At 40.0% G+C, this 15,946-nt stretch overlaps 1 protein-coding gene across 2 annotated transcripts in view; it reads left to right on the top strand.

Annotated features, from left to right (window-relative positions):
- The window catches only part of LOC128685468 (embryonic polarity protein dorsal), a 157,847-nt gene extending 147,428 nt beyond the window's left edge, over nucleotides 1-10,419 (top strand). For both annotated transcript variants that reach the window (XM_053772015.2, XM_053772014.2), the window contains one exon: nucleotides 695-10,419. In XM_053772015.2, the coding sequence (XP_053627990.1) occupies nucleotides 695-1,119 (425 nt within the window). In that variant the 3' untranslated portion in view covers nucleotides 1,120-10,419. The remainder of the gene's footprint in view (nucleotides 1-694) is intronic.
- The last annotated feature ends 5,527 nt before the right edge of the window (nucleotides 10,420-15,946 follow it).

Below are 15,946 nucleotides of genomic sequence, written 5' to 3'. Positions count from 1 at the left end.
TACTTCCCATTTCCAGGACTCAAGTCTGACTATATGAAAATAACCGGTTTCCCTGAATCCCTTCACTAAATATTACCCTGCTCACACTCCAACAGATCGTCAGGTCCCAAGTATCATTCGTCTCCATTCACTCCTATCTAACACGCTCATGCACGCTTGCTGGAAGTCCAAGCCCCTCGCCCACAAAACCTCCTTTACCCCCTCTTTCCAACCCTTTCGAGGACGACCCCTACCCCTCTTTCCTTCCCCTATAGATTTATATGCTTTCCATGTCATTCTACTTTGATCCATTCTCTCTAAATGACCAAACCACCTCAACAACCCCTCTTCTGCCCTCTGACTAATGCTTTTATTAACTCCACACCTTCTCCTAATTTCCACACTCCGAATTTTCTGCATAATATTTACACCACACATTGCCCTTAGAGCGGACTTGAGTCCTGGAAATGGGAAGTACAATGTCTGCACTTTAAAGGAGGGGTCTGGGATATTAACAGTTTGGAGGGACATCTGAACTGTCGTATCTGAGCACCTCTGCAAAGATAGTGATTATGTATGAGTGAGGTGAAAGTATTGAATGATGATGAAAGTATTTTCTTTTTGGGTTACCCTGCCTCGGTAGGAGATGGCTGACTTGTTGGGAAAAAAAAAAATTATGTGAATGGCTATAATGAAAGTTTCATTTTTTTTTTAGGTGGTGTATCAGTGAGCTGCGCTTATACTCCAGGTGTGGTGAACCAGCACGGACCTGCTATTTCCCAGCTCTTGGATTTGGATTCTCAGAAGTGTATCGATCAGAATCCTATTGACTTGGATATAAGTAATATAAACTCTGCTGAGTTGAGGTCACTCCTACCTAGCGAGAATGATTTTAATGCATCCATGGTAGATGCACACCTTTCTGAGAATCTCTCATCCAATCTCAACATTATAGACCCCCCTCCTCCACATAACAAGCTAAACAGTAAAACTAGTTTGAGCGTGTGTACATCTGCGTCTTACATGCTCAACATTCCTCCACAGCCTAAACAAGAGACTGGAGGACCATCTGGCTCTGATAGCTTAAACAACCTTAAAAGTGAAATTGAACTTCTGAATCAGCTTTCTTCAGCACACTGATATTAACTAAAACTTCTTCATATTGTATGTGATTAATACCGTAAAAAAAATTTCCAGTGAAATACTAGTGCTAGTGACATTACAAAAATTAAATTGACATAGCACTAATTATTAAATAATTTGTCTTATCAAAGTTATTTTGAAGGTCCCAGATGACAGTGCTTTAACAATGGCAAGCTGAGGTATATTGACACACCTGCTATCACAATGGCTATGATGCCACAAGTCAGAATGGTAAAAAGTTCACCAATCATTGTCAGCATATTCTGTACACTACACAAAATGTATGTAAAGGTAATGACAAGTGTTCAACTGTATATGAAATAGGATGTGGTTGTTTCTCTTTACTTTTGCATACTAGATGTTTAAAAGTTGCCGTTAGTGTTTTTTTGTACATTTGACCCAGATATTTGTATATAGTAAACCGTACAATGGTTTATAGATACTGTATAACAAGTGAACACCACCAGCTGCGTTAACCTAAACTGGGCAGCAGTCAGCCAGTGTCTGATGCAAGAGGTTACACCTAGTGTATCTTCTCTTACTCTTCTCCACATACAAAAGTGGTACCAGACATTTTAATATTGCAGTTTAATTCATGTATTTTACTGATTTGAAAGTACAATAATTTGAAAATAGCCTCAAATGCTTTTTAATTTACACAGGCTCAGACAGGCTATGGTGTACAACATTCACTTAATGTAAGGTGCTGGCATGAGTAAAGTCAAAATCCATATCTAAAAATTGGTAAACTATGCCCTAAAATGCTATTTGTTGCAGTAAAAAAATTATTTTTTGTTTCATACATAGTGCATAAATATTGTATTAGGGCTTTCTTTTATAATAGTTAAGATGTTGAAATGATCTTCACCGTTAGCAGTGCCTTATAATTCAACAACAGATTTTAAAGTTATTGTTTTGTATATAATTTCCTGGAAATTAATAAAATTTAATTTCTAATTTGCATTACCCGACATTAGAAAGAATAGATTCTTGTACCGGAGTTATTGTGCATGTCACAATGTGTGTACTCCTTATTGAGTGGAATATTCAATGACTGTAACCTGCATCAGGTAACATTACTTTTGCAGTTTTACAGTTTTTTTCTTGTTTGGGAAATTGCATGATTGCGAGTATTTCTATTTATTTTTTTTTTATATATTTTATGGACATTATTATGATAGTTATCAGATACAGCTCGCTCCTATTTGTATTACTATGATCTGAACACAGTGGTGCTTTGTCACCCCTAAGTAATGTACAGTGAACCCTCGTTTTAATGGACAAATGGAGAGGAGGGGGGGTGCCTGTTACAAATAAAAGATGAAAATTTTTCCATTGTAACAATAACAGACACTTTTTTTTTTTTTTTTTTTCAACAAGTCGGTCGTCTCCCACCGAGGCAGGGTGACCCAGAAAAAGAAAGAAAATCCCCAAAAAGAAAATACTTTCATCATCATTCAACACTTTCACCACACTCACACATTATCACTGCTTTTGCAGAGGTGCTCAGAATACAACAGTTTAGAAGCATATACGTATAAAGATACACAACATATCCCTCCAAACTGCCAATATCCCAAACCCCTCCTTTAAAGTGCAGGCATTGTACTTCCCATTTCCAGGACTCAAGTCCGACTATATGAAAATAACAGACACATCTGGAATAAATGGACCTTGTCTGTTAAATCTGAAAATCAATTTACCTAATGGACTGTAACAATAGCAGACAAGCCTGGATTTAAAAGACTCTTGTCAGCTTTTGTTTTAGTGCTTTTTTTTTTTGTAGTGATGATAATGTCAGCTGTTGTTGGTTCATGTTCAGCCACAGATTTTGTTTGTTAAATTTGTAATCCGTTAAATCGGGGTTGGTTAAATTGAGGTTTTTACTGTACTTGCTGAGTGTTTTAAGAAAGATTATTATTGAAATCAGTAATGTTATGAGAGAGTAGTTTTTCATTTGTCAAATTTTATTTGAAATTTTATGAAAATAGATAGCTATATATATTTACAATATGTTTTATAAATTGTTAAATTTTACCGGATATTTATTAAAGGAAATAATGAATTATTCTAAATGAATGAGTCTGTAATAATGCATGCCACAAGGCAAAACATTAATGCATTAAATGTGAATAAGAACTTCAAATTGTTTAACTTAACATGATATCATGTAGCTTAGAATAGCTTATTGTATGTTAGAAGCTATCACAGTGAGTGGTGGCAGGTTACCCATAAATACACATAGGTGTGTTTGTTGGTTTGAAAAAATGTATGATGTAATTGTCTCTTGTTAGGGTCACTATGGATTGCACTCATTCATTTGTAATCTTAGCAAGATAAGTTCGTCCAAATATAGTGAGCTCAGCAATTTTATGTATTGTACATTATAATGCCATTACCTGTATTGTTCATTAAGTACAGTAATATATGGTATATAGATTATCAACCACTGCCTGTAGTATGAATGTATATGGTACCTGCTATTTGTCTTGGTAAATACCTTGATGAATCGTTCCTTTTCAATTTGATTATATCAAAGTTTAGAGCAACTGTGTCTTAATTTAATACAATTATTGTATTAATTTATTTCTTCTAGGAGGTTTAAAATTAAAAATTATAGAAGTATTTTATGTGACATATAAATTAGGCTCTCATAATTTATACAACCATAACTCATTTCAATAACTCGCTGTTTAAATTTTATGTAAAATATTGTAAGTTGCAGGTGAGAAACCACTTTGATGCAGACTGGGATATTATCCCTCCATGGCTACAATCCCAAGCAAATATTGAATGCTGATGAGACAGGTGTATTTTGGAAGAAAAGTACACCTGGATTTAAGGCAGTGAAGAATCTTTATAGCTTGCTTCTGTGTGCTAATGCATCAGGTAATTCTAAGTACAAGCCTATGTTCCTGGAATCCCCATGCTTTAAAAGGTCAAGACAAAAGCGCTTTGCTTATTATCAGGCAGTCTCTCTGGACAACAACGATCAGTGAGGTCTTGTTTATTGATTAGTTCAAGCATTATTTTATTCCTTCAGTCAAGATGTACAGTACCTGGCTATAAAGAACCTTTCATTGATGGTTATCCTAACCCTTGTTATTTCCTGTAGTCATCTTCAACTCTGAGGATGTTGACTCATATGTGAAGGTAGTGTTTTAACAAATAAAACATATTTGATAAGACATTGGACTGAGGAGTGATTAAGACATTTAAGAGCCTGGCCCATGGCCGGGCTCCACGAGTAGTGAAACTCTCAAAACTCTTCAAAGGTATATCAAAGGACACTATCAAAACTGGGTGATGCAGAAATTCCTCATGGCAATGAATGACAACTCAGACACAGGATTCTAGCATAAATTTAATGCTGCAGCTGCAGTGTAAAACTTGCTCCAATCAACAATAAATACTGTACTGGGTAATATAAAGTACCGCAGGGTAAAACACAGCAGTCTCTCAAGACAATACCTGAGGACTCAGCCCAAGAGCCAGAGCCATCCACCTCTACCCATGACCCACAGCCATCCACCTCATTCCATGGTCTACAGTCATCCACCTCGTCCCATGGCCTACAGCCATCCACCTTTGCCCATGACCCACAGCCAGCCACCTCTGCCCACATTCAGTCATCCACCTCAGCACACCAACCATGGTGACCTTCTGAACTGACATCAAGGTCAGCATGCATCAGCAGCCAGAATTTAAGGTACAGTAAGAAAAAATGGCTTTAGGTAATCTTTCTAGCTAAATACACACTTGTTAAACTCTCTGCATCAGAATTTAAGGCAAAAACTGATTTTTCATAACTATTGTTTTTGTTTTTATCTATGTATACAGTCATATCGTTTAACCCTTGGGTTATCCAAGATTAAATCTATACAATGTACTGCCCATAACATCTGTATGCTCACAAAACTTATTATAGATCAACGTGTATAATGTTTTTTTTTTTTTTTTTTCAACAAGTCGGCCGTCTCCCACCGAGGCAGGGTGACCCAAAAAAGAAAGAAAATCCCCAAAAAGAAAATACTTTCATCATCATTCAACACTTTCACCACACTCGCACATTATCACTGTTTTTGCAGAGGTGCTCATAATACAACAGTTTAGAAGCATATACTTATAAAGATACACAACATATCCCTCCAAACTGCCAATATCCCAAAACCCCTCCTTTAAAGTGCAGGCATTGTACTTCCCATTTCCAGGACTCAAGTCCAACTATATGAAAATAACCAGTTTCCCTGAATCCCTTCACTAAATATTACCCTGCTCACACACCAACAGATCGTCAGGTCCCAAGTACCATTCGTCTCCATTCACTCCTATCTAACATGCTCACGCACGCTTGCGGGATGTCCAAGCCCCTTGCCCACAAAACCTCCTTTACCACCTCTCTCCAACCCTTTCGAGGACGGCCCCTACCCCGCCTTCCTTCCCCTATAGATTTATATTATAATGTATAGTATCTTATTAGTTTTTCATGAAATTAGAAATTTGAACAAAAAAACTGCTTGTCTTTTGGGATGTGCCTCGAATATAATCTTATTTTTTCCATATATTATTGACAGTGTAAGTCGCAGTTTCATACTTAGCACTGATGTTAGTGCCATATGGGTTTAGCACCTTTTGGGGGGACTGCATATGATGATAAATGCTTCAGGTATATAATAATACCTCTTTTAATATTAAAAATAGAAAATTTAAGATACAGTAATCTTATACAGTATTTATTTGGACTTGGATTTACAATCATAATTATTAACTCATTTAATAAACCAAGACAAACAAGAGAAGTTTCTTAAGCTTAATGTTAAATATAATTTTTTAAACATACAGCACAAGAAAACGAGTCAGAAGAGCTTCAATGTTATTACAGTCATGTAGACCCATGTAAGGATGCATTACAAGTGCTAAATTGTACTACTTATATGTTTAAAGATCCACATTAATATCCAGTATGAATGTAGGTAGACAAGAGAAAATAAACACAATGTGTCAGAGAATCCTCTTTAGTATAGTGTTTGACCCAAGACTTAGCTTTTATCATATACAGGTCAGCCATCACTAATCCGGCAATCAGTTATTTGGTTCCATCAGTAATCCGGCACTAATTTCAGCTAGCATACTTTCAAATTTCATCATTATACTGACTCAAATCATTATACTGTCAAATTTCATCATTATACAGACTCAGAATTTGTTCAGATGCTTGTAAATCCACAGCAGCAACCCAGTGGAGGAGAAGCAGTGATGAAAATGAGGGAGATGTAGCAGAAAGAGTCTCAATTGATAGGTTAATTAAATGTATTCTAACCTAACCACTCTGTAATCCGGCAAACTCACTAATCCGGCACACTAGAGGTCCCAGTGATGCTGGATTAGTGATGGATAACCTGTAGTACTACAGTACAGTGGACCCTCGGTTATCAGCCGTAATCCGTTCCAGAAGGTTGGCCGAAAACCGAAATAATATTTCCCATAAGAATTAATGTAACTACAATTAATCCGTTCCAGACAAAAATACGTATTCACAAAAAATAATTTTTTTTAACAATTATATAAATATTGCATACCTTTATTGAAGGCTAATGCTGGCTTCTGGAAGATAGGGAGGAGGAAAGAGGGAGGAGTTAGTGTTTGGAAGGGAATCCCCCTCCATAAAGACTTTAGGTAGCAAAGCCTTCTCTGGGGTTACTTCCCTTCTTTGTCTTTTAATGCCACTACGATCGGCTTGAGAGTCACTGGACCCCTGTCTCAAAATAACTGTCCAGAGTGCTCTGTTTCTGGTGTCTCTTTAAGATTTCCCTGAAGTGGGACAGGGTTTTGTCACTAAACATGTTGCAGATATGGCTTGTTTCAGCTTTGTCAGGGTGGTACTTCTCGACAAAACTTTGCACACCACTCCACTTTGCACAAATGTTCTTAATTAGTGAAGAAGGCACCTCCTTCCCTCCCTCTTCCTCCTCTGAAGAAGAAAGTTCCTCAGCTGCACTCACCTCCAACCCCAGGGACTTCCCCAGTGCCACAGTAGAGTCTACAGGGTCAGCAGGGTCAGGGTCAACCTCAAACCTTTCAAAATCCCTTTCTTGGACACAATCTGGCCACAGTTTTTGCCAAGCAGAGTTCAAAGTCCTGGAATTCACTCCCTCCCAAGCCTTACCTATAAGGCTTATGCAGTGGAGGATAGTGAAGTGATTCCTCCAGAACTCTCTTAGGGTTAACTGAGTGTCCAAGGTCACTTCAAAGCACTTTTGAAACACTGCTTTAGTGTAGAGTTTTTTGGAGTTAGAAATGACCTGCTGGTCCATGGGCTGGAGGAGAGGAGTGGTGTTAGGAGGCAAGAACTTCACTTTAATAAAATTGAAGTCCCTAAACACTTGGTCTTCCAAGCCTGGAGGATGTGCAGGAGCATTGTCCAGTAACAGGAGGCACTTGAGTGGCAATTTCTTTTCCAGGAGGTCTTTTTTCACACTTGGGCCAAACATATCATTAACCTACTCTTTGAAAATTTGCTTTGTGACCCATACCTTATGATTAGCTTTCCACATTACACACAACCTATTGTTCATGACAATGCTTTTCTTGAACACACTGGGATTTTCTGAGTGATACATGAAGTCCCCACTAGCATTACCACACAACAAAAGAGTAAACCTGTCTTTCATAGGCTTGTGTTCTTGCAGTGCCCTTTCCTCCTGGGTAATGTAGGTCCTGTTTGGCATTTTCTTCCAAAACAGGCCTGTTTTGTCACAATTGAACATTTGGGGTTTGAATCCTTCAGCCTTTATATAGTCCTGGAATTCGTGAACATACGTTTCAGCCGCACATTTATCAGAACTTGCAACCTCACCATTGGGGGGGTCATTGGGCTAATCCCAGGGGGGGGGGGGAACATGGATCTGCTCTGCATGGGTCAGTAGGCCTGTTGCAGTGCTCCTTCTTTCTTATGTTCTTATGTTCTGTTTTGAAATTGACATTTTTTATTTTGCATGAAATTGGCCAAATTGCTAATTTCTGACCACTTTATTGGGTAGTTAAAATTGGTAAATGGGCGGTTTCTTGTACTCAGTCGATAGAAAAAATGGAGTTCTAAAGAAATAGCTATGAGTTTGGTGGACTGGAACAATGGAATTAGCCAAAAATAGGGCTCAAAGTGGGCAAAATCGCTGATGCGTAAATGTCACCGAGGTTGCTAACTTCACGAGAGCATAATTCCGTAAGTTTTCCATCAAATTTTGTAATTTTGGTGTCAGTATTATCGGAAAAAGATTCTCTATCATTTCATAAGATTCCCCCCCCCCAAATATTTTGCGACACCAGGAGGCACTTCAGGATTTGGGGTTGCGACAGTGAAATGTTAATGACCGAAAAACCGGCCGACCACCGAGTTGGCCAATAACAGAAGTGGCTGATAACCGGGGGTCCACTGTACTTGCAGTCCTTAATGAGTCCAGCCTTGGGTGAAACATATTCAAAAGTATTCTCTGCTGCCAGTGTTTATTTCCAGTATGAGTATGTTCAGTGTGCATGCCTCATTTCTTTTCTGATCCTCTTTGATGTAGGTGGACAGCATTTTAGTCTCTTGGTATTGTGTATAAAATGTGGAATTACAGTATAACCAGGAAAAACAAGTGGTATTGCTTTTTTTGTGGTAATTTTGTTTTCTTAGTCACTAATGCAGTCAAGAAGAAAACAAGATCCTAACAAGTGAAATAATTAAAATCAGATTTTTTTACTTCTAGTGAGTAAATCTTATCTGACTTTATAAACACACCATTGTGTATTTGTGTCAAATAGCTCAACTTTTTTTTTTTAAATATATACAGTACTGTCTGTGATACATGTGTATGACTACAATGAAAGTGTGAAGGTTATCTTTATGAATCCACTTCTATTGTATTCATGGGTTATTTTGAGTATGACTAAACGAAACTAATTTATTTTAGTTATATATAATTTGTGGGGAGGGGGATTAGAACACAAAATAACCATACACAAGCAACACAGATTGATGTGATAGTTTGTGAGGCTTAAGATTTGTGATGGCAAAGGATGTTGTCAACTGTTATTGCATATACTGTATGTACTACTATGTATATTGGGTGATAAAGGAGTTCCTGGCACAAACTGGCATTTTGTTAGTGTTAATTTCATTAACCATTCCATTGCAGCACTGTGTGTTGTTGGGAGGATAATAGAGCATTAGAATATACCTTGTAGTCAGGCCGTTCGTGTCTACTGTTTCTAGATTACAATCATTTAGGAGAGAATAAACACTTCAGTACAGTATTTTTTAACATTGTATATAACTATTATACAAAGTATTGTCTCATAGCATTTTTTTGTGAATAAATTCACTTTTATCATTCCTGATATTTTTTAATGAAATAACATTAGGATAGTCAATTACCAAAGGAGTATAATGGTTGTTAAGTGTTTGTTAGGATTGGAATTGAAGATTACTGCAGTGGGGTATCGCAGTTTGTGTTGGGGCATTTTTGTACCCGATACAAAATACTGTTGTATTTTATGGTGGTTTTGAGTTATTTTAACTTCTTTAGAATGGTCATAATTTTTATTACTAGTGTTGTAATTAAATATTTGGTTATTAACTTGAAAAGTTAGTTATTGTTATATGTTGGTGCCTTTACTGATAGTCTGGGTTATGATGGTACAATAGCCTAATGATCCTCATTCCTAAAAAAAAAAAAAATTATCCCTGAAAATATAGATGTTTATATATTCTTGCCCATTGTAAGATTATGTGCAAATATTAGTTTAAGGCAGTTTTGAGGCTCTTCAGTAATAATTATTCTAAATTGGACTGTACATAAAGCTAGTCTTACAGCTTGTTTACATTTATAATGAGATAATTACTGTAGAACAGTACAATGACCACAGAAAATAATGTGACAGTAGTGTATTAGTATACAAAGTTGTGAGTGCAGGATAAAAGGTAACAAAGTGCAAATGACATTTGATTAAGCACGCATAATGTATTTGTTCATATAATAGGATGACTATATTTTTATATGAATAATCATTTACAAATTTATAAGAAAATGCAACTATATATTATGTAGAACAATGTCTCTTGTTTCATGTTAATGAAGATTTGTGGTATTTGATGTACACCTTATCTTGAATTTTTGTTAGAACATCAAAACCCAGATAATATTTTATATTTCTAAATCTAGTGCTTACAGAAGCACGTCAGTTGGATTATGAGAACCAAAGTTGACCCTCCAAGTATATTGATTCCAATAAATTTGATAATAAAAAGATTTTTTATTTGATCTTGTTATTTAACCCTTCTTAAGTTAATTTAAAATGACTGATAATTTTATTTTTTGGTGTTACAATATTCATAACCCACGTGGGCTGCAAGCATATTGTGGGATGTGACTTCTTGAATTAGGGTTGATTCAAAGATGCTTGTTTTGAGGTATGGTAAATCAGGATCTCAGGATAAAATTATTTTTATTGTCCCATCATTCTTATTAGTGCTATTTGTAAATTGCTGGGGACCCTAAACTGTCTCCCCTCATTAATATGGTTATAGAAGTGGTGTCTCTGCTACTGACCCCTTACTCCAACTCAGTGCATATATTTGAAACACCTTGATGGCCAAACAACCAGTTTTTGATGTTAAACTCTAGAAGCAGCTAGAATACATCTTGGCATTTTATCCTTAAAAATTTTCCATCAGAGAGACATACACTTCCTTTAGCACTCCTCACTGCCCTTCCTAACTTTACTTCTGTTACACTCTTCACCCTCAATGATCTGCGATCAGGCATATTACACCTTTTAGCATACCTTACCCTGCAGCACTTTATGACCCTTACATTAGCCCTTGTGGCTTAGCGCTTCTTTTTGATTATAATAATAATAATAATATGACCCTTACAGGTTTAGTGCTTATGATTATAATACCTTTTTAAGGGGGGCCCCTTGTTGTGGTAAAGAGGCTATCAGTCTGAGGAATTGGACCTCTTGGTCTTCTTCCTATGACCAAACCTAATTACCCCCAATCCCCCCTTCCCTACCCCTCCCCATACCCTCCCTTTTTTCCCTTCCCTCCCCTCTCCCAACTCTATCCTTTTCCCCGTCCCGTTTGTAGCCTCTGGGACCCTTCCCTCTGGCGTTCCGGTTTCTAGGTGGGGGGGTGGCGTGCTGGGGTTTGTTACCCTTCATGAGGTCCCTCGGGGGTGGTGTGGTTTGCCGTGGAATCTGAATTGTCTGAGGATGCCCTACTCGGTTTCCGGGTCATGGGCGGGGTGCCCTTCAGATGATGGGTGTATCTTCAGAAGCTGCCTGTTGGTTCTGGGGGGTGGCAGCCGAAGGAGGTATGCTTTGTGGTGGGTGTCCGGCCGTCCTTTCTTTTGTCCGCCGAGGTAGCCTGGTAGATGTGAGGCTGCTATCCCAGAGCACTGATTTACTGGCATGAAGGGTAGGGTATGGCACGGGTTCCACGCTGCACCTTCTCTGCCAGTGGGCTCGAGGCTCTGTCGGATGAGGGGAGGAGCTTTCAGCCCCTCCATGCCTCCTAGTGACTGTCCCTCTGCTGTTCCTCTTTTTTTTTCTTTCCTTCTTTCTTTTTTTCTCAAAATAACAAGAAAGGAGATATGGAAGATGCACCTATTATTATGGAATGTTCACCCAGTGTAACCCTTCATCCTCCCAGGCCCCATTCTGATCCCATACCCTGTTCTGACCCTGCTTTGTTATCAGACCATTCTCGAATCTTCTCGTACCCCTTTACCTTCTGCTGGTGATGCTTCATCACCTGCTTCAGGTGCTGTGGCGTCACCCATTTCAGTTCATACCGCTGCTTCTAGCACGACTTTCACAATGCGTCAGGCTTCCCCGAGTATGGTGCAACGGTTCTCGAATTGCCCACCTCCCTCGGGTTAGACCGCCCGCGGTTCTACTCCTAAGCATCCACGACAACCTACTGGCGACACTTCGTCAATGACCGCTCAAAAACAACCTATGGACTAACGAGTATTCAATGGACAAAATTCTTTTCTTTACAAACAACATCTCAAACTGATTGTCTTTCTGACCACAGAATTGGTAAAGCTCTTTTATGGCATGTTGGCCAAAATATATCTTAACATGCTCTTCAAAGCGGAGCATGTGTTGTAACAGTGCAGAATTCAGAGCAATCTCATGTCCTCTTCTGCGTCACTTCGATAAATAACACACCAGTCACTGTTCGTAAGCATGCTACTCTTAATTCTTGCAGTGGCGCTGTGGTCTTGCCGCGTACCGTTGTACAGTGATTTTTTGTCTTGCAGCGAGGATATTTTAGAACAATTAACCCTTCAGAACCTCCCTATCCTCAAGATAGATACGTACATTCTGCCTGCTTGTGGGCGGAGGCATTTTCTTACTAACATCGCTCGTTTAACCTTCGACTGCTATGAGCTTCTGTCCTTTGTCTGTATTGTGGGCCATCGTCTAGAGGTCCGTCAAATTGTTCCCACTCCCCAACGGTGTCATAATTGCTGGCGTTTGGACACCCCACTAAACATTGGAGATCTGCAGCAGAATGCCCGGTCTGTGGTGCAGCAGATCATTCCAATACATTGTGTAGTCTTCCCCCATCTTGTCTTAATTGCAAGGAGCCTCATTCTTCTTTTTTCACGCCATTGCCAGGTTTATTGTAATGAATGAGAGATCCGTTATCTTAAGGAGTGTGAGGTCCTCACTTACACTATGGCTCTCTCTCAGCTCCACCTTCAAGGTAAACTCCCTCGTGTCCCGTATGCTCAGGTAGCCTGAAGACCTCCAACCTCGACAGTCCTCCCGCCTCTCAATCCCTCTGCGTCTGTGTCTTCCGGGGTCGCCCCAGTTTCTAATTCTTTTGCATTTTTATCCTCTGACACTCCTACCTCTGCACCACTTCCTCCTCCTACTTCTTCATCTCACTCACTTGCTTCTCAATCTATGAAACCTCGCAGACCTGCACTTTCTTCTCGTCCATCACCAGCACAAAATATTTCTCCTACCTTGGAGCCTCGTTCTCACCCTCTTTCCAGCTCTCACACAAAGGTAGAGGTTCACCCTCCCCCTTGTTTAGTCCCCTCTTCTCCTGTTCCCCTCCTGTCTTCCTCCATAGTTACCCTCCAGCCTCCTTCCTCTCCTGTTACACTGCAGGCCTCTTGTACCCCAGCCAATGCATCTCTCCAGGTTCACACTCCCTGCCCCCATCAGACCTCTTTGGTTACCTCTGTAGTTTCTTCTACCTTTCCTTGCAACGCCTCTCCTGTCTATGACATCATGGCATCATTGGCTTCCTTAATGACTGAGACGTTCAATGCTGTTTCCAAATATATCATGGAGACGACACCTCCGATGGACACCGGGACTCCCTCTACCCCTTCTATTTCATGAACCTCACAATAATCTATTCCTCCACAACATTCACATTCTTCCTTGCTTACACGTTTACCGTTAACCCCACATGTTGACTTTACAGATCCTAATAGCCCATAGGTTTTATCGCTTCTTATTGTTGCCAGTTTTATTTCTGTACATAATGCCTTTTTTTACAATGGAATATTCGTGGCCTTATTGGCAATCAGGGAGAACTCCAAGTGTTTCTCTCCCAGTTGTCCCCAGTATGTGTTGGGTTGCAAAAGCCCAATATTCGTTCTGCTGTTATTTGCCCTGTTTCGAGCTACATGCTGTTATATTCTTCAGATCCTTTACCTGACAGATCTTTTAATGAAAGCGCACTTGTGTACGTTGATATACCGTATCAACAAGTTTTTATTCGTTCCCCGCTGCATTATACTGCAGCTTGGCTTTCTTTTTACAGATGGTTTACATTTTCCCTCTATCTTTCTCCCTCCCGTGCATTCAGTATCTCTGATATTTCATATTTAATTTCTTTCCTACCGCCGCCCATCTTGCTGTTGGGTGACTTTAACGCTCACCATCACCTGTGGGGTGGGTCCCACTGCAACTCTCGTGGTGATCAGTTGGAGACTCTTCTCGCTTCTCACCCTCTTCATGTTTTAAATACAGGTGCTCCTACCCATTTTGACTTACACTCAGTCTCTCTACTGCATTCCCCTCAAGGGAGGTTCCTTGACGTTGGTGAGGGGCTCTTGATCTATGGAATTGGATCTGTGCTCCGGTTCCCTGAATTGAACCTGATTACCTTCCATCCCCCCACATGCGCTGTATAATCCTACGGGTTTAGCGCTCCCCATGATTATAATTATAAAATCTACTGCATTGATCTTTCCATCCGTTCCCCACCTATTGCACTTGATCTCATGTGGTCTGTTCTTCCAGATTTACTTGATAGTGATCACTTTCCTATCCTTACTTCTGCTACATATACCTGACCATTTCGTAACCTTCGTTGGTAATTTGCTCGAGCAGAATGGGAATTATACTCCCGTCTTACCACCTGTTGCGAGGACCCCCTTTTGTCGTCTATTGATGAACTGGCACACCAATTTTCAACCTTCATCTTGGCTGCGGTGACTCGGTCTATCCCCCAAACCTCAGGCATTCTCAGATGTGCATACCTTGGTGGTCTCCTATGTGCGCCTGCACAGTGCATTTAAAACATGCTGCGTGAGGCCGTTATCGCTATAACCATACTGCAGAGCGTCTGTTGGATTTTAAGCAGGCAAGGGCAGCTGCTCACCACATCATATGCGATGCTAAACACACTTGTTGGCGAAACTACGTGTCTTCCATTACCTCATCTTCCCCTATTTGCATGATTTGGAAAAAGATGCAGAAATTGAGTGGTAAGTACGCTCCGGACCCAGCTCCCGTTTTGCCGGTTGCTGGAGTTGATGTCACAGAACCTTTAGAAGTTACTACAGAACTTGGGAACTATCTTGTCCATATCTCCCAAGGGCTTTGCCTCTGTCCCTCATTGCGTCTAAACCTACCAGAGAGCAATTGCCCTTAAATTTCTCCTCCGATGGATTGGAGCCATATAACATACCTTTTACTCTTCTAGAATTTAGAGTCCACATTTTCCATGTGCCAGCCGTCGGCACCGGGACCTGACGATATCCACATCAGTATGCTACACCATCTCCATTCTACGGCCCTTCCTGTTCTTTTACGTCTTTTCAATCTAATTTGGAAACAAAGGGTTCTCCCACAACACTGGAAACCAGCTATTGTACTACCATTTCGCAAAGCCTCAGGGCTTGACACCTCTCACTATCATCCCATTGCCCTGACCTGTGTGGCCTGCAAGGTGATGGAACGATTTGTGAATAGATATCTGATGTCGTTCTTAGAGACACACACTAGCCTTTCTCCTCACCAATATGGCTTTTGCAAAGGCCACTCTACTGTAGACCCCCTGCTCTGCTTCCATACATGTATTTGAAATGCCTTTGTTAACAACCACTCTGTCCTAGCGGTCTTTTTCGATCTAGAGAAGGCATATGACACCACTTGGAGGTATAACATTCTAGCCCAAGCCCACTCCTTAGGCCTCTGCGGTAATCTACCAAACTTCATCGCTGCTTTCTTGTCCGATAGACATTTTCAGGTCCGTATTGGCGCCTCGCTTTCCTCAGACTTTGTACAAGCCGAAGGAGTCCCACAAGGTTGTGTTCTCAGTACTACTCCTTTTCTCTTAGCTATAAATGACCTACCTTCCATTCTTCCTTCGCATATTTGGTCATCACTTTATGTTGATGACTTCCTTATAGCTTACTCGGGCACTGACTTTCAACTGGTAATGGCCTCCCTTCAGGTAGTGATAGACCGAGTCTCCCATTGGACCACTTTTCATGGCTTTAAATTTTCCAGTACGAAAACCCGA

This window comes from Cherax quadricarinatus, chromosome 8, assembly GCF_038502225.1.
Source record: "Cherax quadricarinatus isolate ZL_2023a chromosome 8, ASM3850222v1, whole genome shotgun sequence".
NCBI lineage: Eukaryota > Metazoa > Arthropoda > Malacostraca > Decapoda > Parastacidae > Cherax > Cherax quadricarinatus.
This window is presented reverse-complemented; position numbering and strand designations above follow the sequence as displayed.